The 24,754-nt window shown below is 39.2% G+C and overlaps 1 protein-coding gene across 1 annotated transcript; it reads left to right on the forward strand.

Moving 5' to 3' along the window:
- The first annotated feature begins 80 nt into the window (after positions 1-80).
- On the forward strand, positions 81-24,301 carry RMI1 (RecQ mediated genome instability 1). The gene is made up of 3 exons (XM_032164389.2): positions 81-201; positions 19,937-20,025; positions 21,178-24,301. The coding sequence occupies exon 3, from the start codon at positions 21,214-21,216 to the stop codon at positions 23,089-23,091; it is 1,878 nt and encodes a 625-aa protein (XP_032020280.1). The 5' UTR covers positions 81-201; positions 19,937-20,025; positions 21,178-21,213; the 3' UTR covers positions 23,092-24,301.
- Positions 24,302-24,754: the final 453 nt, after the last annotated feature.

Raw genomic sequence — 24,754 nt, forward strand, 5'->3', positions numbered from 1 at the left:
CACGCGCACAGGGAGGGGGCGGGGAAGGGGCGTTTCCCAGCCCTGAAGGAGTCCTTTGGGGTTGGAGGAGGGGCGCGAGCGCGCGGCAAATCGGGCGGGAAGAGGCAAAAAGAGATCTGGGAGCGCGCCGCGGCGGTTCCTGTCCTTACAGTTGCGCGGCCCAGGGACCGATGTTGCGCGAGGGAAATGCGGGACGCCCAGGTCGGTGCTCGGCCCAGACTTACGCCCCTGTTTTCACAGCCCACACTCGTGCCCGAAGCCCCTTACCCCCGCCCAGGCTGTGGTCTGTGGGCTGCGGGACGAGCTGCGGCGCGGTAAGTGCGGGCCGTCTGCGTCCGCTGGGCCGGGCCCACGCTTCGAAAACCCGCTGTTTGTAACGGTCCGGGGCGCCCGTCAGCCAAGGCCGGGCCCGGAGGCGCAGCTGGCGGTTCTCGGCCCGCCTTGCGCTGGGGCGGGAGCCGGGGAAACGCGGTGCGAGCCTGGGAGTACTGGAGAACTTCTCGCCGAGAGGGCACAGGCAGTTTCACAGGGCTCTCCGTTCTGAGACTTTCTTCTTGGGTAATGGGACCTGAGATGGAAGTGTTTTGTAGTGTCGTCGCTGTAGTTTATTCCGATAAAATTTTTAGGCAATAAATATTGCCCTTGTCTCCTAAAATGAATGCATATCGCTAAATACGTTGCAGATCTCCACGTTCCATTCAAAGCGCCTGCCTTGTGGCAGTGATGAAAACAGACAAAAACCCTCGCCCTCAAACGTGCTCCTGTTCTAGCGGGTTCAGCGCACACTTGCATTGTATTCGGTTCCTTACTTCTAAGGCTCCTGTGCTAAGCTTTCATGACTTCCTTTGTTAAGGCACATAAGGTCACTTTCAATCGGTGACAGCCCTGGGAAATCTCCAGCCCTGGTAATACCCGCTTTCCACATCCTTACTCGTCAACCTTCCAGCCTCCGCCCACAATCCCAAACTCATTTTGAAGCATAAAGATGTTATAATCTGCACATAAAGTGAAATCCACCATTGGCCGAATACATGCATATATTTTAGTGGTGATGAATTTGTGCTGATTCATTCCTGTTATAATGTTTCCTTCTTGGGTAATTTGCAAAAGATATATACCAGCATTCTTTTAAATGGCCATGATTGCATCCACCCAGCATCTTTTACTTGACTGATTAGAGGAAAACTCTTGTTAGGGCGCACTGAAGATTTCATGATAAACACCAGTATTTACATTCTGGGAGGATACGTTAACACATACTGTTAGAACATAATGTCCGGGATTGTGGAGTTTATAAAAGTTCTCTTTAAGTGGTAATATAATTTTTTGAATGGTCCCCACCATGTAGAGTGTGTAGTCTTGTTGGGTACGTAAAAACTCACATTTCAGTTCTAAAACACAAAGTTCAGAATTTTATTAAATATTCAAAACTGATAATGTTTATGTAGGGCTGAGGATACTTGGATCATAGAGATTTAATCCGCCGGATAGTATTTGCAACATTTAATTGAGTTTGTCGTTGAAAACCTGAGACATGTCACTGACACTAATATGCACAAATAGCGGTACGGACAAATAGCGGTACGGTAATGATGCTGTGCTTTCTTTCAAGTTAGTATTTATGTTGCAGTCATCATTTTCTTGATAAGGAGTGATGAGTGGGAATCACAAGTAAGCAGCCCTATGTAAGAACCTCTTCTGGCCGGGCACGGTGGCTCACGCCTGTAATCCCAGCACTTTGGGAGGCCGAGGCGGGCGGATCACCAGGTCAGGAGATCGAGACCATGCTGGCTAACATGGTGAAACCCCGTCTCTACTAAAAAGACAAAAAAAAATTAGCCGGGCGTGGTGGCAGGAGCCTGTAGTCCCAGCTACTCGGGAGGCTGAGGCAGGAGAATGGCGTGAACCCGGGAGGCGGAGCTTGCAGTGAGCCAAGATCGCGCCACTGCACTCCAGCCTGGGCGACAGAGCGAGACCCTGTCTCAAAAAAAAAAAAAAAAAAAGAACCTCTTCCTCCCAATTTCATTGTCCAGACTGGACCCCGACTGATGTAAATTATTCATCCCCTCTAGATGCCATTGTGGGATGGTTGCTATTTTTCCCCCATTTGATTTCTTCTTTACCTCTTTTAATTTTTAGGTTTGCTCTTTAAATAACAGGAAAGTCTGTTTTTTCTCCATCCTTTTATTCTCTGTTTGAAATGAAGACTTTTCAACCCAATAATTTTATACCTGTGTTCATTCAAGAACTTACCAATACATTCATTGACTCCAGTCATTACAATGGTGTAATGGTGCAGTGATCATTTTGGACTCAGTGAATTTAGACCCAATATTACTTAGATGGGGGATTTACTTTAGATGGGCTAATATAATTGAGAATGTACACTATCCAGCTGCATTATTGTTTAAAATAGTATTTATAACTGCTATTTCCTGAGTTCCCCACTGTGCTAAACCTTGTGCTGGCAGTTTAATACTTTTTAGAGTTCTTTGAGCAAGTTGTTAGTTATCTTTGTTTTGTGGACAAACGAACTAACACTAAGAGAAGCTAAGGAACATATCCAAGGTCACATAGCAAAATGGGGTTCCAGATTCTCTTTCTGTCTTTTCCTTACTTTAGGTTATGAAGGATCCACAAAAATCTCCTCTGATTACTTCTAATTTCAGTCATATACAGTATAAATTTTTCCTCCCTAATTTTCGGAGTATCTTCTCAAAAATTCCAGGATTACCTTGAACTCATCCTCAATGAGTTAAAATGTAGACTTACCTTTATTGTTTAGATGAAGATAATGGAAATGTGGAGTAGATTTAAATATTCGTTAGTGCTTTTAAGTCTCAGCTGTTGTCGGAATGACACACGTAATGTCCAAAAGGATGACACTCCTGCCTCGCTTTTTATTAAAAAAAAAAAAAATTGGAATATATGAGGCTGACTGAAAATTAATCTGTAAATCAAATATGCCTAGACCTTCGTGGTAGGTGATAAAATTTTCCCACTTTATTTTCTTTTGTTCAGTTCCTGGCAGTTCAGATCTAGAATGTAGATTAGTGTGGTCAGCCAAGTTTATCATTCACGCAATGCTAATCACCTTTCTTAAAAATGTTTTTTCCTGATTATAAAATCAATGGGGATTAAGCTGTATGTAATTTTATATGTGTTCTTTTTCCCAACAAAATGTGAATGTATTTCTTTGTCATTAAATAATTCTTAAAAACGGTTTCTTTAAAGATTTCATAGCTTTTCATTTCATGGTGGTAGTGCAATGTATTTAACTTTTTTCTCATTTTGAACATTTTGTTTTTTTCAAAATATAAAAACTCAGTGGTAAACTCTCTGCCACATAAATCTTTGTCTTTATTTTGTTACTTATTGATGCATAAAAGATGTACATGGTTTTGGGGTATATGTGATAATTTAATATATTCACTTAATTTGTAAAGATCAAATCACAGTACCGGGGATATTATCTTCTTAAATATATGGCTTTTTTTGGTCCTTATTTATGATTGTGTCCTTAATTCTGGAAAGTAAAAGAAGTAGATAATATGGTATGAACATACCCTTTTTTTTTTTTTTTTTTTGAGACCGAGTTTCGTTCTTGTTGCCTAGGCTGGAGTGCAGTGGCGCAATCTTGGCTCACTGCAACCTCTGCCTCCTGGGTTCAAACGATTCTCCTGCCTCACCCTCCTGAGTAGCTGGGATTACAGGCATGTGCCACCAAGCTCGGCTAATTTTTTTGTATTTTTAGTAGAGACGGAGTTTCTCCATGTTGGTCAGGCTGGTCTGGAACTCCTGACCTCAGGTGATCCACCCGGCCTGCCAAAGTGCTGGGATTACCAGTTTTGAACATCTTTTTTTCTTTTCTTTTGAGACAAAGTTTTGTTCTTGTTGCCCAGGCTGTAGTGCAGTGGCACAATCTCGGCTCACTGCAACCTCTGCCTCCTTGGTTCAAACGATTCTTCTGTCTCAGCCTCCCCAGTAGCTGGGATTACAGGCATGCGCCACCAGGCTCGGCTAATTTTTTTGTATTGTTAGTAGAGACGGGCTTCTCCATGTTGGTCAGGCTGGTCTTGAACTCCTGACCTCAGGTGATCCACCCGCCTCAGCCTCCCAAAGTGCTGGAATTACAGGCGTGAGCCACCACGCCCAGCCCGAACATATCTTTATAATTTAAAAGACAGTTTTCCAAATTTATTATTATTTTCTTGGACAGTGGAGTTCTTTAGGATCAGGAGCTGTTCTTTGCACATGGGAATTTGTGCTGCCCTTGCTAACCTCTGCCTCTGAGCTGCTTCTACCTGCTTGTGACTATGGTTACCCAATTTCCTAAGCAAAGAAGGGATGAAAACCTTAGAAATTATCTGAAGGACTAGATGCCATTAATATAATTTACCAAATTATTAAAGGTCTCAATTATTAATATCCAGTCTAAACTTTATAATATAGATCTTACATAATATTCTTCCATTTGATTAAACATTTTAATAAGCTTTTCTTTCTAATCCGTAGGAAAAATAACCTATTACACGTCATCTTTTTATTATAATTAAGACATGCAGTTGTAGGAATTATATCCATATCCTAGATCAATCCTACTTTCTACTTAACTTTGTTGTTAAGTGATGAAATCTGTGTAACAGATGTACGTTAGCAGTTATTTTATTTCCCCTAAAGTTCTTGACTTTTTGGTAAAATATTTGAGAACAGTTGTATTGGAATGCTTGTACGGTGTTAAATATCTCTTACCACATTTGCTTGTGTTTTACAGGTGTCTTGGTTATCTTTTGGGTGTTTAGTCAATGGAATTTTTTTTCTTTGCCTAGTTATGATAACATTACTGTAAATTTATAGTATGTCAGCTTCAGAAGTTGAGGGTGGTACTTAGAGTTATTAATTGGTGCTGACACATTTAATGGAACAGTTTAGTTGTTGGGGTTCACTGAGCAGTGTTTTTCAGAATTCATCCCAACTCTTGGCTGAAAGGAGTTTTGCCACTTGCAGTGTTCAATAGCACATACAGCCAGGCGTGGTGGCTCACGCCTGTAATCCCAGCACTTTGGGAGGCCGAGGCGGGTGGATCACAAGGTCGGGAGATCGAGACCATCCTGGCTAACACGGGAAAACCCCGTCTGTACTAAAAATACAAAAAAATTAGCCGGGCGTGGTGGCAGGAGCCTGTAGTCCCAGCTACTCGGGAGGCTGAGGCAGAAGAATGGCGGGAACCTGGCAGGCTGAGTTTGCAGTGAGGCGAGATTGAACCACTGCACTCCAGCCTGGGCGACAGAGCAAGACTCCAAAAAAAAAAACCAACAAAACAATAGCATATACAAGGAAGAGCAAGTTTGGAATTTAAAAAAAAAATTCAAGAATAAACTGATACATAAGCCTTAGAATATCAGTCTGTAATATTCAAAAAATGTAAAAATTATTTTATGTGCTACGTTAGTAGAGTTATAGCAAAAGGAAAAGTAGTACTTAACCGCAGCACTATGTCGAAGCTATCACAAAGATAAATATAGTAGGTGTAGGTGATATTTTTAAGTTTTTATTTCATTTGATTTTGTAAATGAAACAATTTAGAATGCATCAGATGGGGTTGTTATTTACGTGAGATCTGAGAAGTCTGTTCATTATAGTAGCAGCAAACCACTCTTATAGAATGGTCGTTTATATGTGGATTTTATACATAAGTGGGTTTTATAGATGAATTGAGGGACTGATTTTACTTCCTCTTTCCACTTAAGTTGACAGAAAAAGGTAAAAGAATGGAGATTAGCAGAATTTATGTTCTAGTTCTGGGTCTGCTGTTGGGTATGATATTTATGCCTTAATCTTCATGCCTCAGTTTCATCATTGTCAAAAATAGATGAGAATACTCTTTCTATCAAAAAATTACTGTTTTGAGGTTTAGATAACATTGTAGATGTAGAAGTACATTTTTTATTGATATCTTTAAAAAAATTTTAAGTCTTACAAAATAGCTTTTAATTTATTTTCAGCAGTCTTCATTTCTCTGTTTATACATCTGTACCTGCTGGGAAATATAGGATTAATATCTCTGAAATTCATTCTTGTTTATTTTCTGTCCAGCCTTGACCTTTTCAGTTCATAACCAATCAGTCTTTCTTCTTTTCTTACTGATTCATTTCTTTTGAAGTTTCAAAGTCAACGGAAAGTACACTTTGTCCTCATTTCAGTTTACTTAATCTAATGTCTCTCATCACATTTTTACAACACCTTTGAAAATTATACTAGGTCCATTTGCCAGCACTGTGTTATTTAAATTTTACTGGAGGAAATAGGCACCTTATTGAATTGGTGCAACTAAGAGCCATGGCTGGCTTCCTTCCCTCCCCTCACCTCCCTTCCCCTTCCCTTCCCTTTCTGATGGAGTCTCACTCTGTCACCCAGGCTAGAGTGCAGTGGGACACTCTTGGCTCACTGCAACCTCTGCCTCCTGGATTCAAGCGATTTTCCGCCTCAGCCTCCTGAGTAGCTGGAATTACAAGCATGTGCCACCACGCCCAGCTAATTTTTGTATTTTTAGTAGAGATGGGGTTTCACCATGTTGACTCACACTCCTGACCTCAGATGATCCACCCGCCTCGGCCTCCCAAAGTGCTAGGATTACAGGCGTGAGCCACCGTGTCCGGCCTGCCTTCTTATTGTTTCTATTTTTATCACTTTTCTGCTCCTTTTGTGCCTTCTTTTAGATTGTTTTCTTTATTCTGTATTTTCCTCAGCTAGTTTGAAAGTTAGTTGTTACATTTCTATTCTTTTGGTGTTTACCTTCAGTTTTTTAATTGAAGTATAATTTACCTTCAGTAAAATTCATATTTTTTGGTGTATAGTTCTGAGTTTTGATAAACAGATAATGGTCATGTAACCACCAACCGCTACCACTATCGTCATGTTATAGAACAATTCCATCACCCCCCAAATTTTCTTTTGCCCCTTGTAGTCAACCTCTTTCCACATTTCCAGCCTTTGGCAACCACTGAACTGTTTTCCGTTTGTATAGTGTTGCATTTTTCCAGAATGTCATATAAATGGAATTATTCCTTTACTTACCATGCTGAATTTGACATTCATGCATATTATTCTTTGTGTCCATAATTTATTTTTATTATTAAATAGTATCCATTGTATGGATATTATCACAGTTTGTTTATCCGTTGACCAAATGAAGGACATGTGGGTGGGTTTTTTTTTTTGAGACAGAGTCTCAGTCTGTCACTCAGGCTGGAGTGCAGTAGTGCAAACATGGCTCACTGCAGCCTCAACCTCCTGGGCTCAAGTGATCCTCCTACCTCTGCCTCCTGGGTAGCTAGGACTACAGGCATGTGCCACCACACTCAGTTTTTTAATTTTTTGTGACAGATAGATAGAGATATTGCCCAGGCTGGTTTTGAACTCCAGGCCTCAAGTGACCCTCCCACCTCAGTTTCCCCAAGTGCTGAGATTACAGGTGTGTGCTACCATACCTGGCCACATACAGGATTTTAATGGATGTCAAAATTATTTACTCTCTTGAGTAAATACCTTGCAGCTGCATTGCTGGGTTGTATGGTAAAGTGTATGTTTTGATTTCTAAGAAAATGCTAAACTGTTTTCCTTTTGTTTTGTTTTGAAACAGGGTCTTGCTCTATTGCCCAGGCTGGAGAGCAGAGGCATGGTCACATCTCACTGCAGCCTTGTCCTCCTAGGCTCAGGTGATCCTCCTCCCTCAGGCTTCTGAGTAGCTGGGACTACAGGCATGCACCACAATGTCTGGCTAATTTTTGCGTTTTTCATAGAGACAGAGTTTTGCTGTGTTGCTCAGGCAGGTATCGAACTCTCAGGCTCAAGCAGTCTGTCCTCCTCAGCCTCTCAAAGTGCTGGGATTACAGGCATGAGCCACTGCACCTGGCCCAACTGTTTTCCTTTGTAGAAACCTGCCAAACTCTTTTCCACAATGGCTGTGCCATTTTGCATTCTCACTAGCAATGAGAATTCTAGTACTTGGTATTGTCAGTTATTTTTTATTTTACATGTGTAGTGATATCACCTTTGATTTTAATTTTGCATTTCCCTAATGTCTAATAATATTGAACATGTTTTCCTGTGTTTATTTGCCATCTGCATATTTTCTTTGGCGAAGTTTCCATATTGTTTTTCTTTTTGCCTTCCGTTTGTTTTTTTGTTGAGACAGGGTCTTGCTCTGTTACCCAGGCTGAATGCAGTGGTGTGACCTTGGCTCACTGCAGTCTTGACCTCCCAGGCTCAAGTGATCCTCCCATCTCAACCTCCTGAGTAGTTGAGACCACAGGCACATGCCACCATGCCCACCTAATTTTGTTTATATTTTTGTAGAGACAAGATCTCAGTATGTTGTCCAGGCTGGTCTTTAATTCCTGGGCTCAAGTGATCCTCCTGCCTTGGTCTCCCAAAGTGCCAGGCTCATAGGTGTGAGCCACTATGCCTGGACTGAAGTATCCTTTCAAATCTCTTTCTCATTTTGTGTATTAAATACTTAAATGTAAGACCTGAAACTGTGAAACTACTAGGCAAAAACAATGTGGAAATGCTTCAGGACATTGTTCTGGGCAAATTTTTTTTTTTTTTTTTTTTTGAGATGGAGTCTCGCTCTGTCGCCCAGGCTGGAGTGCAGTGGCGCAATCTCGGCTCACTGCAAGCTCTGCCTCCTGGGTTCAAGCCATTCTCCCGCCTCAGCCTCCCAGTAGCTGGGACCACAGGCGCCCACCACCATGCCCGGCTAATTTTTTGTATTTTTAGTAGAGACGGGGTTTCACTGTGTTAGCCAGGATTGTCTTGATCTCCTGACCTCGTGATCCGCCCGCCTCGGCCTCCCAAAGTGCTGGGATTACAGGCGTGAGCCACTGTGCCCGGCCTGTTCTGGGCAAATATTTTTTTTGGGTAAAAACTTAAAAGCACAGGCAATAAAAGCAAAAATAGACAGATGGAATTATATTAAGCTAAAAAGCTTCTGTACAGCAAAGGAAATAACCAACAGAGTAAAGAGACAACCTATTGAATCAGAGAAAACATTTGCAAAATATCCATCTGACAAGGGATTAATAACAAGAATATATAAGGAGCTGAAACAGTAGCAAAAAGCCAAATAATCTGATTTTTAAAATGGGCAAATGATCTGAATAGACATTTCACAAAAGAAGATGTACAGGTGGCCAACAGGTACATGAAAAAATATTCAACATCATGAATCAGGGAAATGCAAATCAAAACCACAATGAGATATCATCTCACCCCAGTTAAAATGGCCATCAAAAAGACAAAAAAAAAAAAAAGCAAAAATAAAAACAAAAAAGATTCTTGTGAGGATAGAAAGGGGAATGGTAGGAGAGTTTTATTGGGAATATAAATTAGTGTAGCCTCTGTAAAAAACAGTATAGAGGTTCCTCAAAAAAATAAAAATAGATCTGCCATATGATCCAGCAATTTCACTGCAGAGTATAAACTAAAAGAAAGGAAATCAGTGTATTGAAGAGATATCTGCATTCCAGTGTTTATTACAGTACTATTTACAGTTTCCAAGATATGGAAAAACCTGAGTCCATCAGCAGACGAATGGATAACGAAAATGTGGTATATATACAATGGAATATTATTCAGCCATAAAAAAGAATGATATCCTGTCATTTGTAGCAACATGAATGTAACTGGAGAACATTATGTTCAATGAAATAAGCCAAGCACGGACATATTGCATATTCTCACTCATGTGGGATCTAAAAAAAGTTGATCTCGGGAAGGTAGAGAGTAGAACAATGGTTACTAGAGGCTGGGAAGGGTAGGGGGGCAAAGGGTAGGAAGACAGATTGGTCAATGGGTGTAAAAATACAGTTAGAGGCCGGGCACAGTGGCTCATGCCTGTAATTCCAGCATGGGAGGCCGAGGTGGGCGGATCACGAGGTCAGGAGTTTGAGACCAGCCTGGCCAACATGGTGAAACCCTGTCTCTACTAAAAATACAAAAATTAGCCACGCGTGGTGGTACGTGACTGTAGTCCCTGCTGCTTGGGAGGCTGAGGCAGGAGAATCGCTTGAAGTCAGGAGGCGGAGGTTGCCATGAGCTGAGATAGCGCCACTGCACTCCAGCCTGGGCAACAGAGCTAGAATGCTGTTTAAAAAAAAAAAAAAAATACAATTGGAATAAGTTCTAGTGTTTGATAGCACTGCATTGTGGCTATAGTTAACAATAATTTATTATTTCTTTCAAAATAGAAGGTTTGGAATGTTCTCAACAGAAAGAAATGACAAATGTGTGAAGTGATAGATATCCTAATTACCCTGATTTGATCATTACACACTATATGTATGTATCGGAATATCACATGTACTCCATATATATGTACATTATTATGTATCAATAAAAAGTATTTTAGTCATTTTAATATTTGTTTTCTTTCTTTTTTTTTTTTTTGAGACGGAGTTTTGCTCTTGTTGCCCAGGCTGGAGTGCAGTGGTACGATCTTGGCTCACCACAACCCCCGCCTCCTGGGTTCAAGAAATTATCTTGCCTCAGCCTCCAGAGTAGCTGGGATTACAGGCGTGTCCCACCACTCCCAACTGATTTTGTATTTTTAGTAGAGACAGGGTTTCTCCTTGTTGGTCAGGCTGGTCTCAAACTCCTGACCTCAGGTGATCCACCCGCCTCAGCCTCCCAAAGTGCTGGGAATATAGGCGTGAGCCACTGCGCCTGGACGATATTTGTTTTCTTACTGAATTTTAAAAATTCTTTGGATATTCAGGATCTTTCTCTTGTCAATTAGATGTTTCTTCTAGACTGATACGCATGTGTATGTGTCTTGTCTTTTTATATTCCTAACAGTGTCTTTCATAGAACAGACGTTTTAAATTTCTTTTATGCATCATGGATCATGCTTTTGATGTCATTTTTCTTTTTTTTTTTTTAATTAATATTTTTTAGAGACAGGTTCTCACTTTGTGTTCAGGGTAGGGTGCAGTGGCACAAACATGGCTGACTACAGCCTCAACCTCCTGGGCTCAAGGAATCCTCCCAATTTAGCCTCCTAAGTTGCTGGGATATAAATGTATGTCACCACACCCCAGCTTGTTTTAAAAATTTTTTGTAGAAATGGGGTCTTGCAATGTTGCCCTGGTTGCTCCTGAACTTCTATCCTCAAGTGATGCTCCCACCTTGGCCTCCCAAAGTGCTAGGATTATAGGCATGAGCCACCACGTCCAACCTGGTGTCATTTTTCTAAGAAAACTTTTAGGAAACCAAGGTCACAAAGATTTTTTCTGCAAACTTTTCTGATACATATTTTGTAGTTTTAGTTTTTACACTTAGCTCTGTGATCCATTTTGAGTTAATTTTTATACATAGTTTGAGGTGTTGGTTGAAGCTCATAGTTTTTTTGCGTATGGATATCCAGTTGTTTCAGTGCCATGTGTTCAAATGACTATCCTGTTTTTGTTGAATTACTTCTACAACTTTGTGGAAAATCAATTGATCATATATATGTGTGTCTATTTGTAGACTGTTTTCTCTTCCTATTTTCCAGTATGTTAATCCTTTTGTCAGCATCTCACTGTTGATTATTGTAGCTTTATATGAAGTCTTGATGTTAGATAGTGTGAATCCTCCAACTTTGTTTTTCTTTTTCAAAATTGTCTTGGCAATTCTAGTTCCTTTGCCTTTCCATATAAATTTTAGAATCAGCTTGTCATTTTTTATAAAAAGATTGCTGGGGATTTGAATGCAATTTCATTGAATCTATAGATGAATTTGGGGAGAACCAAAACCTTAACCAGATAAACTCTTCCAGTCCATGAACACATCCATATCTCTCCATTTGCTTAGGTTGTTTTTAATTTCTTTAATCTGTAATTTATAGTTTTCAGCATAGTGTTTGCCTTTTAGGTGCTATTATAAAATGTACTGTTTTGTCCATTGCTTGTACAGTTGGCAACCTTATTTGAAGGTTTAAAGACACTTCATTTAATATATATAATTGAATCATTAACATTGAACTTACACAGCCAACAGTGCTGTAACTCATGCCTGAATAAGCTTATCTAAAATACATATTTTCTCCACAAGACAGATCACAGCTTTCTTTTGCTTAGGTACAGTAGGAAGCACTTGAGCACTGTGCCAGGGAACCATTTTAAACATCAAAATTACTGGGAAAAAAAAAAAGCGCAAAAACATGGCACTAAGTAGAACACTAAAAGGAGACTTGTTTATTGTATGAGACCTGAACCAAAAAGGCACAGTATCACTTTGACCTCAGCTGGGAATGTGCATGTTGGGTGACTCAGATTTTTCACTGCTCTGCACATGTTCATGAATGACCATGAGAGTGCAGTAAATATTGATTTTGGGATTACAAATAAATTTTAGTGAGTAGGCAAATAAGGAATCTGAATGAAGATCAACTATATAAAAGTAAAATTGACTTTTGTGCTATATATTGGCCTTATATCTTGCTAACTCAGGTGATAGAGCTTTTTTGTAGATTCTTTGGCATTTTCTTCATCAATATTCATGTCATTGGCAAATAGGGGTACTTTTATTCCTTTTTTCTCTCTCCCATCTTTTTCTCTTTTTAAAATTGTAGTAAAAAGCACATCAAATAAATTTACCTACTGGTCTGATTGCAGTGATGTTTACAACTAATTGATCACAACCAATTATAGATTTCTTTATTCCTTCTCCATTTCCACTGCTTGAGTAGCCTAAAAAAAAAAATTACCCTCTTAACAAATTTTAAATACATTTTATGGCATTGTTAATTATGTGCATGTTGTTGTACAACAGTTATCTAGAACTTTTTCACCTTGCATTACTGAAACTACCCATTTAGTGACAGCTCCCCATTTCTCCCTCCCCACAACACTTGACAACCACCATTCTACTTTCCATTTCTATGTGCTTGATTATATTAGGTACCTCATGTAAGTGGAATCATGCAGTATTTGTCCTTTTGTGATTGGCTTATTTTACTTAGCATAATGTCCTCAAGGTTAATTTATGTTGTGGCATATGATAGGATTTACTTCTTTTATAATACTAAAATTCCATGGTATGTATATGTTATGTTTTCTGTATCCTTCTATCTGGACATTTCGGTTGTTTCCATATCCTTAATGCGAGCTATGCTGCAACAAACGTGGATTGTGAGGTATCTCTTCAAGATCCTGTTTTCAGTTAATTTGGATATACACCTAGAAGTGGGATAATGTGGTAGTTCTAGTTTTAATTTTTTGAGGAAGCTCTATACTGTTTTCCACAGTAGCTTCACCATCTTACAATCATATTAACAGTGCACAGGGGTTTCAGTTTTCCCACATCCTCTCCAATACTTATTATTTTCTGTTTTTTTGATATTGGCAATTCTAACGGGTATGAAGATGAGATCTCATTGTGGTTATGATTTGTATTTCTTTTATGATTAGTGATGTTGAGCATCTTTTCATCTGCTTGTTGACCATTGTATATCTTTTAATTATTATTATTATTATTTTTAAGATAGGGTCTTGGTTTGTCACCCAGACTGGAGTACAGTCACACACTTATGGCTTGCTGCAGCCTTGACCTCAAGCAGTCCTCTCACCTCAGCCTCGTGAGTAGCTGGGACTACAGGCGTGTGCCACCATGCCTGGCTAATTTTTGTATTTTTTTGTAGAGATGGGGTTTTGCCGTGTTGTCTAGGCTGGTCTTGAACTCTTAGGCTCAAGTGATCCTAATCCCAGCCTCCCAAAGTGCTGGGATTACAAGTGTGAGCCACTGTTACCAGCTCATTGTATATCTTTGGAGAAATGTCTATTCAAGCTCTTTGCCCATTTTCAAATTGGATTATTTTTTGTTGTTAATTATGAAGTTGAGAAGTTCTTTACATATTCTAGGTAATAACCCCTTATCTGATACGTGGTTTGCAAATATTTTCTCCCATTCCATAGATTGTCTTTTAACTCTGTTGATTGTGTCCTTTGGTGCACAGAAGTTTTTCAGTTTGATGTAGTCCCATTTGTCTATTTTTGCTTTTGTTACCTGTACTTTTGGTGTCATATCCAAGAAATCATAGCCCATTTCAATGTCATGAAGCTTTTTCCCTATGTTTGCTTCTAGGAATTTTATAGTTTCAGGTGCTACCTTTAGACCTGTAATCCATTTTGAGTTAATTTTTGTATATGGTGTGCGATAAGGTCCATCTTTAATCTTTTACATGGGCGTGTCCAGTTTTCTCAACACCATTTGCTGAAGAGAGTATCGTTTTTCCATTGTGGAGTCTTGGCACCATTGTCAAAGATTATTTGACCAGCTACTTCCTGGGATCAAGTGATCCTCCCACCCCAGCCTCCCAAGTAGCTGGGACCACCAGAAGGTGACATCACACCTGGCTGATTTTTGTATGTTTTGTAGAGATGGGGTTTTGTCATGTTGCCCAAGCTGGTCTTGAATTCCTGAGCTCAAGCCTTCTGCCCATCTCGGCCTCCCAAGTGTTGTGATTACAGGCATGAACCATCACATCTAGCTCCCACATTTTTGTTATCTTATATTTTACATCCAGCTTGTTAGGTCTTCTGATACTTTTCTTTATCCTTAATGTTTTGTATTTTGCCATGTTACTGTGTATAAGTGTAGATTAAAAAAAATACTGATTAGCAGTAGAGAGTTTTTTCAACCTAGAAAATAATATCTTAGGCCGGGCGCGGTGGCTCACGCTTGTAATCCCTGCACTTTGGGAGGCCGAGGTGGGTGGATCACGAGGTCAGGAGATCGAGACCACGGTGAAACCCCGTCTCTACTAAAAATACAAAAAATTAGCCGGGCGTGGTGGCGGGCGCCTGTAGTCCCAGCTACTTGGAGAGGCTGAGGCAGGAGAATGGCGTGAACCCGGGAGGTGGAGCTTGCAGTGAGCCGAGATCGCGCCACTGCACTCCAGCCTGGGCGACAGAGCGAGACTCCATCTCAAAAAAAAAAAAAAATCTTGGAAAAATTTCAACCATTATTTATTTATTTATATTGAGATGAAGTCTCACTCTATCACCCAGGCTGGAGTGCAGTGGCGAGATCTCGGCTCACCACAACCTCCACCTCCCAGATTCAAGCCATTCTCCTGCCTCAGCCTCCCGAGTAGCAGGGATTACAGGTGCGTGCAACCATGCCCAGCTGATTTTTGTATTTTGAGTAGAGATGGGGTTTCACCATTGTTGGCCAGGGTGGTCTTGAACTCCTGACCTTGTGATCCACCTGCCTTGGCCTCCCAAAATGCTGGCATTACAGGCATGAGCCACTGCCCCTGGCCTCAACCATTATTTTTTAAAAAACATTTCCTTCACCTTTTCTATTTTTTCTTTCTGAAATTGCAATTATTTCACTGTTGGAACCTATATTCCCTACTTCTTAGTTCTTTTTTCCTCATTGTGTAATATCTTTTTTTTTTTTTTTTTTTTTAATTGAGACAGAGTCTCACTCTGTTGTGCAGGGTAGAGTGCAATAGCATGATCGCAGATCACTGCAACCTCTGCCTCCCGGGTTCAAGCAATTCTCCTGTCTCAGCCTCCCAAACAGCTGGGACTACAGGCACATGCCACCACGCCCGGCTAATTTCTGTATTTTTAGTAGAGACGGGGTTTCACCGTATTGGTCAGGCTCTTCTTGAACTCCTGACCTCAGGTGATCCACTCACCTCGGCCTCCCAGAGTGCTGGGATTATAGGCATGAGCCACTGCGCCCAGCGTGTAATATCTTAATCTTTCTTTATACTGTGTTCTAGGTAATTTCTAATGCATAAGTTATCTCCTCATTTGTTGTTAGCTGGATGTTTATCTCATCTATTGATTTTAATTTTAGAGACCATTTTCTGTTTCCAAGATTTGCAGTAGATTCTTTTTATAAATGCCTGTGATCATTTAATTATCTTCTTTTCTTCTTTTAGGATGTTAGTCCCACTTAAGTATATTTAGTATGCTCAAAGAGATAAAAAAAAATTAAGATTCTTCGTTTAAAAAACTGTCTTCAGGTGTAAATTCTATTTGCTCTGTCTGCTGATTGGTAGTAATTTTCCTAAAGTATATTATAATTTTGGTTTGCAGGCTCACGTTGGATTGTTTTTTTCCTGTGTGTGTTTTACCCTTTTTGTGTGGCTTTGGAGTTTACTCCACCTGTCCCTCTGGCTGACATAGCTCTAGGTCAGCTGTTTCATTAGGAATTTGGGTTTTTACTTTGTGAATAGCCCAGTTCTGGACCACACTACGTGTGTTATATGTGTTATGCAGGCCCAGTGTCTATTCTCAGGGCAGCTCTGTTCCCGCCACATGTAGGTGTTGGGTGGAACTTTTTTTGGCTCAGTTCCAGCAAGGAGTCTGTTTCTGGTCTTCTGTCCCATCCATGGCATGCTGGATTTCTGGAGCTTTGTATCTTTAGCTACACTGTTTTTAGCTAAGTGCCCTTTTCCTGGGGGCTGCATGGCTTTAGTGCCCACTTAACCACTCTTAAGTTTGTCATCTGTTCCTGACCCACGAAGATCTTACTCTTGTTATTGAGTATAGCCAAATATTTAAAGTTTTGTCTAGTTTCTTGTATATCCATCTAGAGGTACTTTATGTTTATTAAGTAATAATGTGCTTATTTTCCTTTGTTTTGTATACAAAAGTTAGCATACTATATATCCTGTTATATTAGTTCATTCTCGTTCTGCTGTAAAGAAATACCTGAGACTGGATAATTTATAAAGAAAAGAGGTTTAAATTGGCTCATGGTTCTGCAGGCTGTACAGGAAGCAGGCTGAGGAGGCCTCAGGAAACTTAAAATCATGGCGAAAGTGAAGGCAAAGCAGGTGCATCTTATGTGGCCAGAGCAGGGGCAGGGCAGAAAGGGAGAAGGTGCCACACACTTTTTTTTTTTTTTAATCAGGCATTTATAAACAAGAAAGCATACATTAATTACATAAAAATAGTTTTTGAATAACAGAGTAAGCATCATATTGTCATTAGCAACAACATAGGACATGGGGCGGGATGCAGGGTTCTGGGTGGTTTTAAAGATAGAGGTGGATTCCCCCCCACCTCCTTTTTTTTTTTGCAGGGCTCTGGGTGGTTTTAAAGGTAGAGGTGGGGCTCCCCCCCCCCCCCCCCTTTTTTTTTGAGATAGAGTTTCGCTCTTGTGCCCAGGCTGGAGTGCAATGGCGAAATCTCAGCTCACCACAACCTCTGCCTCCCAAGTTCAGGCAATTCTCCTGCCTCAGCCTCCTGAGTAGCTGGGATTACAGGCATGCGCCACCACGCCCGGCTAATTTTGTATTTTTAGTAGAGATGGGGTTTCTCCATGTTGGTCAGGCTGGTCTTAGTGGTCTCGAACTCCCGACCTCAGGTGATCCGTCCACCTTGGCCTCCCAAAGTGCTGGGATTACAGGTGTGAGCTACTGTGCCTGGCCCTTTTTTTCCCTTAATTGAAAAAAAAAAAAAAAAAAGGCCGGGCGCGGTGGCTCACGCTTGTAATCCCAGCACTTTGGGAGGCCGAGGCGGGTGGATCACGAGGTCAGGAGATCGAGACCACGGCGAAACCCCGTCTCTACTAAAAATACAAAAAAATTAGCCGGGCGTGGTGGCGGGCGCCTGTAGTCCCAGCTACTCGAAGAGGCTGAGGCAGGAGAATGGTGTGAACCCGGGAGGCGGAGCTTGCAGTGAGCCGAGATTGTGCCACTGCACTCCAGCCTGGGCGATAGAGTGAGACTCCGTCTCAAAAAAAAAAAAAAAAAGAAAAAAAGAAATTATTTGTTACTCCTGACTTAAAGCAAGAACAAATGCCTCCCTGGACCCTGGTGGGCTGTGTAACAGGGCGGGTCAGAGAGGAGTGAGGAGGGTGTCACATGGAAAACTGGCATAGGGGCTTCTTCTCCTCATCTGTGCCACACACATTTTTAAACAACCAGGTCTCAGGAGCACTTACTATCGTGAGAGCAGCACTGAGGGGGAAATCCATCCCCATGATTCAGTCACCTCCTACCAGGTCTTACCTCCAACACTGGGGATTTGGGTGGGGCCACAGACCCAAACCGTATCACCTATACTTTGCTTTTCTTAATAAGATAGGGAGTATTTTTTTTTTTTCCAAAAGACAAAGTCTTGCTCTGTCGCCCAGGTGGAGTACAGTGGTACAGTCATAGCTCACTGTAGCTTTGACCTCTGGGCTCAAGCAATCCTCCCACCTCAGTCTCCCTAGTAGCTGGGACTACAGGCATGCACCACCATGCTCAGCTAATTAAAAAAAAATTTAAAGATGGGATCTTGCTTTGTTGCCCAGGCTGGTCTTGAACTCCTGGGCTCAACCCTCCCAGAGTGCTGGGTTTATAGGCGTGAGCTACCATGCCCAGCCAAGATAGGAAGTATTTCCATTTGGTAAATCAGAGAGCTGGCATGGAGATTTGGTTTCTTTGTTAAGGCGACCTGCTGATTTGACCTGCATAGTTTATCTTCATCACAACAAGTAAAGACTTTTCATACTTTTGAATTTTTACATTGTTTTTTACATATAGTTTAAAAAATGTTTATACTCTCATTTTCTTTAATATAAAGATTAATCAGTTCTATAATTATGACCTTAACTTCCCCATGTCCTTTAAATTCTAATCATCCATTAAATTAAATTAATAATGTACCCACTGTTTATAGGTTCCTGAGAACTATATGCTTCTGTGTCTTCTTTTATGGGATATTTAAAAATTTTTAATGGTAGCAAGCACTTACATACATTTACTATGTGCTAGGACAGAAGTACAGAACAAAAGAGGAGAAATTGTTTAGAGGCAGTGATAAGGAATCCATGTCACCGAGAAATGTGAAAAGATGTTCAACTGCTAGCATTAGAATCAGCAATAAACTGAAGTTTTAGTTCCTTCCATTTCTCAGGGATGTGCTGCATTTCTTTCAGCTGTTTTTGGGGATGCAATGTAAAATAGTTTTGTTATAGCAGTAGCTTAAGGTGAGCTGTATTAGCATTTTCAGGGTTTAAACCCCTAAAATCTCAGGTAGGTATATATTATTTTCTTGAGAACCTACAAAAAAGTCTCATTTCAGTAATTTCAGAGCAGTGTAGGACTTATCCAATGTAGGAATTGGTCATTCAGTCTAAAATAATGGCTGGGCGCAATTGCTCACACCTGTAATCCCAGGACTTTGGAAGGCTGAGGTGGGCAGATCACTTGAGGTCAGGAATTTGAGACCAGCCTGGCCAACATGGCAAAACCCTGTCTCTACTAAAAATACAAAAATTAGCCAGGTGTGGTGGCACACGCCTGTAGTCCCAGCTACTGGGGATGCTGAGGCAGGAGAATCGATTGAACCTGGGAGGCAGAGGTTGCAGTGAGCCGAGATTGCACCACTGCAGTCCACCCTGGGCGACAGAGCAAGACTGTCTCAAAAAAGTAAAGTAAAATAACAATAAGTATAGTTTTTGAGTGGCTGCTTTTTGTCAGTTGCTATAGTAGGCACTGTAAGTCTAATAATAGTATACATTTACTGAGTTCTCGCTATGTGCCAGGTGCTGCTTTTTTCATATTAATCTAATCTTCATAATAAGCCTGAGGAAAATCCTGTTATTCTTGTTTTACAAATCAGATAAGGATAAGTAGGATATCGTGAAGTTGAGTAACTTGTTTAGAGTCGGAGTTTTTAAGTAAGAGTTTATAAGTCTAGCACCAGAGATGTACTCTTAACATCAAATACTATACCTCCTATCTTCTTTAATTTTCACAGTAAGCCTATGAGGTAAGTATATAGAAAAGGAAACAGGCTTAGAGAGAATGTGTAACTTTCTTATGGTCGCTTGTTTCTGATCCCCATGAACCATACCATCAAACTCTTGCACTTAAGAAAATAGTCCAGTCTTTCTACAACTTCATCTTATAACTCTTACTGCTTTTTGTCTTATCTCCCAGGGCCATTTCTGAGCAGTGGAGGTTTCAAGTAATCCACTAACAACCACTTCCAAATTCTGTCATCAAATCCTGTACTGCTGTTCCTCGTGGTAAGTTTTCTTATGTACATAGTAAAACTTTAATATATTTTACTTCGTAAATATCTTAATCTGTAGAAGGAACAAAGTATACTTTTGTGAACCCATGATTGATTGGGCTTTATTGTTTTGCTACTGCTTTATCATACTGAGAAAATCAGAAGTTAAAGATTTATATATTTGCTTGGCCAGACTTTTGAAAATATTTAGCCCAACAAATAAGATGCTTTACATCTGTCAGCTCAGAGTCTGCTGTTATTTGTTATAATTTTATCTTTAGACCGCATATTCAAGTACTAAATGGACAGACACAGTGGTATGTTTTAATAGAGTTAAATTAGAACTATTATACATACATAAAGAACATTAGTGAACATTGTTTCTTAACTAAATTTTAAATGATTAGAATGTGATTATTAGATCAATTATAATATATTATACAGTAGTCTCCCTTTCTCCGTGGTTTTGCTTTCCATGGTTTCAGTTATCTGCAGTCAACCAAGATCTGAAAATATTTAGCAGAAAATTCCAGAAATAATTCATAAGTTTTAAATTTAGTGCTGTTCCGAATAGTGTGATGAAATCATACCCTGGACTTGAATCATCCCTTCGTCCAGCATATCTATGCTGTTTACACTACCCACCCTTTAGTCACTTAGTAGCTGGTTGGTTATCGGATTTAAAAAAATAGTATATATTAAGTTTGATAATATTTAGAGTTTCAGACATCCACTGGGGGTATCGGAGCATATTCCACATAGATAAGGGAGGCTACTGTAACTACTGTTTACTGAGTATCCTTTATAGGTCTGACATTATGCTTTACAAATATAATTCATGTGATCCTGTTAACAATCCTATAAGACAGATGGTAGTGTTGACATTTTATAGATGAAAAAACTGGTTACAGAAGTTGATAATTTTATAGTAGGTCACATAGCTTGTAACTTGACAGAGCCAGCTTTCAAACCTAGGTATAGCTGTCTCAAACCTTTTGATTTTCTCATTATACCATCTGATGATGTGTAGTGTTTCAATTTCGACCATGTAAGATGCTGAAGAGTGAAAAATCTAAAGGGTGTGCCTGTCTGTGCATTGTAGAGAATTACAGAAGCTATATTCAAATATACTGAATTATCTAATTTTTTTGTTTTTTGTTTTCAGGTAATAGATGCATATTATTTCTTTTATTTAAAAGAAATGAATGTGACTAGTATTGCAGTAAGAGCTGAAACCTGGCTTTTAGCTACATGGCATGTTAAAGTACCTCCGATGTGGCTGGAAGCTTGTATTAACTGGATTCAAGAAGAAAATAATAATGTTAACTTGAGTCAGGCCCAAATGAATAAACAAGTGTTTGAGCAGTGGCTCCTTACTGATCTGAGGGATTTGGAGCATCCTCTTTTACCTGATGGCATTTTAGAAATTCCAAAAGGAGAATTAAATGGATTTTATGCTCTGCAGATTAATTCCTTGGTTGATGTAAGTCAGCCTGCGTACTCCCAGATACAGAAGTTGAGAGGAATGAATACAACAAATGATCTAGTTACAGCTGAAACACAAGTAACCCCAAAACCTTGGGAAGCAAAGCCTTCACGAATGTTGATGCTGCAGCTAACTGATGGAATTGTACAAATACAGGGAATGGAATATCAGCCTATTCCAATTCTTCATGGTGATCTTCCTCCAGGTACAAAAGTTTTGATTTATGGAAATATATCTTTCCGTCTTGGTGTTCTCTTATTGAAACCAGAAAATGTGAAAGTGTTAGGAGGTGAAGTAGATGCTCTTTTAGAAGAATATGCCCAAGAAAAAGTACTTGCAAGATTAATAGGGGAACCTGATCCTGTAGTTTCAGTCATACCAAACAATTCTAACGAAAACATTCCCAGAGTTACAGATGTTCTAGATCCTGCATTAGGTCCTTCTGATGAAGAACTCTTGGCAAGTCTTGATGAAAATGATGAGCTTACAGCAAATAATGACACTTCTTCAGAAAGATGTTTCACCACAGGTAGTTCCTCATATACCATTCCCACAAGACAGTCAAGTTTTGAGCCAGAATTTGTTATTTCTCCAAGACTAAAAGAGGAACCATCAAACCTATCTGTGCATGTCATGGATGGGGAATTAGATGACTTTTCATTGGAGGAGGCCTTGCTTTTGGAAGAAACTGTCCAGAAAGAACAGATGGAAACTAAAGAATTGCAGCCATTGACTTTTAACAGAAATGCCGATCGAAGTATAGAGAGATTTTCACATAATCCTAATACTACGAATAATTTTTCTTTGACTTGCAAAAATGGAAACAATAATTGGAGTGAAAAAAATATATCTGAACAAATGACTAATGAAGACAAATCATTTGGTTGTCCATCTGTTAGAGACCAAAACAGGATTATTTTTTCAGTTCATTGTAATGTACCCTTAGCCCATGATTTTACAAATAAAGAAAAGAACTTAGAGACAGATAATAAAATGAAACAAACCAGCAGTTCAGATGGACATTCCTTAAATAATAAAATATTAAATAGAGAGGTGGTCAACTATGTACAGAAGAGGAGTTCACAAATTTCTAATGAAAATGATCGTAATTTACAGAGTTGTTCTTTAAGATCATCAGAGAATAGCATTAATCTTTCTATTGCCATGGATTTGTATTCTCCACCCTTTATCTATTTGTCTGTTCTAATGGCCAGCAAACCAAAGGAAGTTACAACAGTGAAAGTGAAAGCATTTATTGTAACCTTAACTGGAAATCTCTCAAGTTCTGGTGGCATTTGGAGTATAACTGCAAAGGTGTCTGATGGTACTGCATATCTAGATGTAGACTTTGTGGATGAAATACTTACTAGCTTGATAGGGTTCTCAGTACCAGAAATGAAACAGTCAAAAAAGGATCCTCTTCAATACCAAAAGTTCCTGGAAGGGTTGCAGAAATGTCAGAGAGATCTAATAGATTTGTGCTGTCTAATGACTATTTCATTTAATCCTTCCTTGTCTAAAGCAATAGTACTGGCATTACAAGATGTTAATATGGAACACCTTGAGAATCTAAAGAAGCGGTTAAATAAATAATTAAACTAAAATAGTATTAGGAACAATTAAAAACAACAAGGAAATATTTAGAATTTGTTCACAGTTTTACTTATGAGACTTTGTGTAAAAAGGAAAAATGAAATTTCATAGCTTATTTCAGTTTAATTTTAAAGTGTTTAATCATGTTTGTTATATGTGGAGCTTTTGAAAATAAGTTAATCTTTTTTTTTTTTTTTTTTTAAAGTCAGGGTCTTGCTCTGTTGCCCAGGCTAGAGTGCAGTGGCATGATCATAGGTTACTGCATCAACCTCTTGAGCTCAAGCGATCCTCCTGCCTTAGCCTCTTGAGTTGCTGGGACTATAGGCATGTACCACCATGCCCAGCTAATTTATTATTACTGTTATTATTTTGTAGGGACAGAGTTTTGCTGTGTTGCCCAGATTGGTCTCAAACTCCTGGCCTCTCAATCCTGCTGTCTTGGCCTCCAAAATTTAATTTTTTTAAAAGTAACTGTCAGATAGAGGAATATGGTGACCCACTATTGTTGAGAAATTTGTTTTCCACTTGTCATGTCACATAAGATGATTGCTAAAATATTGTACTGGTGTTCAGTGGTGAGTCATTGTTGAAAGTTAATAATTATAAATAGGTAATTTCCTTCTAATATGTTGGTACTGTCTATGGCCATACCACCCTGAACAGGCCTGAGCTTGTCATAATATGTTGAGTACCCAAAAGATTTGTTTATATTGTTAATCTTAGGGAAAAAAAATTAAAATCTAGTAGATCAGAACATCAGGCTTTCAGATGCAAATTGATTTACTGGTTTTTATTTTGCTGATTATAGTATTTGGTATATTTAAGGTAATCTAGTTAACTAGATGCTATTTCATAGATTATATTGAATGATTTAAAACTTTATTTTCAAGGATAGTTTATTTTAAATGGCATATTGAAAACATCATTATTAAGATCCAGTAGGCAGGACATTTATTGGATTAAAATGAGGCATTTATCTATGTCTTTAGGTGTAATTGTTCCCTTTCTGAATTAGCTGTACATATAAGCCTTCCTTTGGTTTTAAGTACTGATTTTTTTTTAAAAAAAAGAGGGACTGTTTACCATTCTTCCACTGTGCTGTTATAAAGTTTCATTTGAAAGGTAATGTTGTTTTTATTAATCTTTTTTCTTAAAATGATTTAAAGTGCTTTGAATTTTAAAACATTAAAGAAATCCTTAAATAACAAAATACATCGGTGTTTTATTGAAAATAATGTAACAAAATATCAGGAAGATAAATACATGTATGAAAATATGATAATAGAAGTAGAAGAGAAAGATTTTTAAAATATTTTCATTGTTGTATCAGGGTTCAAAGCACCAGGACACAGATATTGCTGATATATGCCCTAGTAATAATCTTGTCTATATACTTGCATAGCTTTTTAATAAGTGATCTGAATGGGATAGCATTATCTTTCATTATCTTTTCATTAAATTTTCTCCTTCTATACTCTTATCTCTGTGAATGGGGCTTGAAAATTGGGATTAGAATTTCTTTTCATATTGTCATTAAAGACTGGCTATCGTACTTTTTATCAATCTATGCTACTATATTGGTTCTTGGTGCATTCTGTTTCTAGTCTTCTCTGGCCTGGATTACTGCAGTGGTTTACTAATTGGTCTTTTATCTTATTTTGCC

This window comes from Hylobates moloch, unplaced genomic scaffold, assembly GCF_009828535.3.
Source record: "Hylobates moloch isolate HMO894 unplaced genomic scaffold, HMol_V3 SCAFFOLD_10, whole genome shotgun sequence".
NCBI lineage: Eukaryota > Metazoa > Chordata > Mammalia > Primates > Hylobatidae > Hylobates > Hylobates moloch.

What these genes read in the sequence shown, in the direction of transcription:
- RMI1 (XM_032164389.2), top strand. Translation starts at nt 21,214, where the DNA reads ATGAATGTGACTAGTATTGCAGTAAGAGCTGAAACCTGGCTTTTAGCT.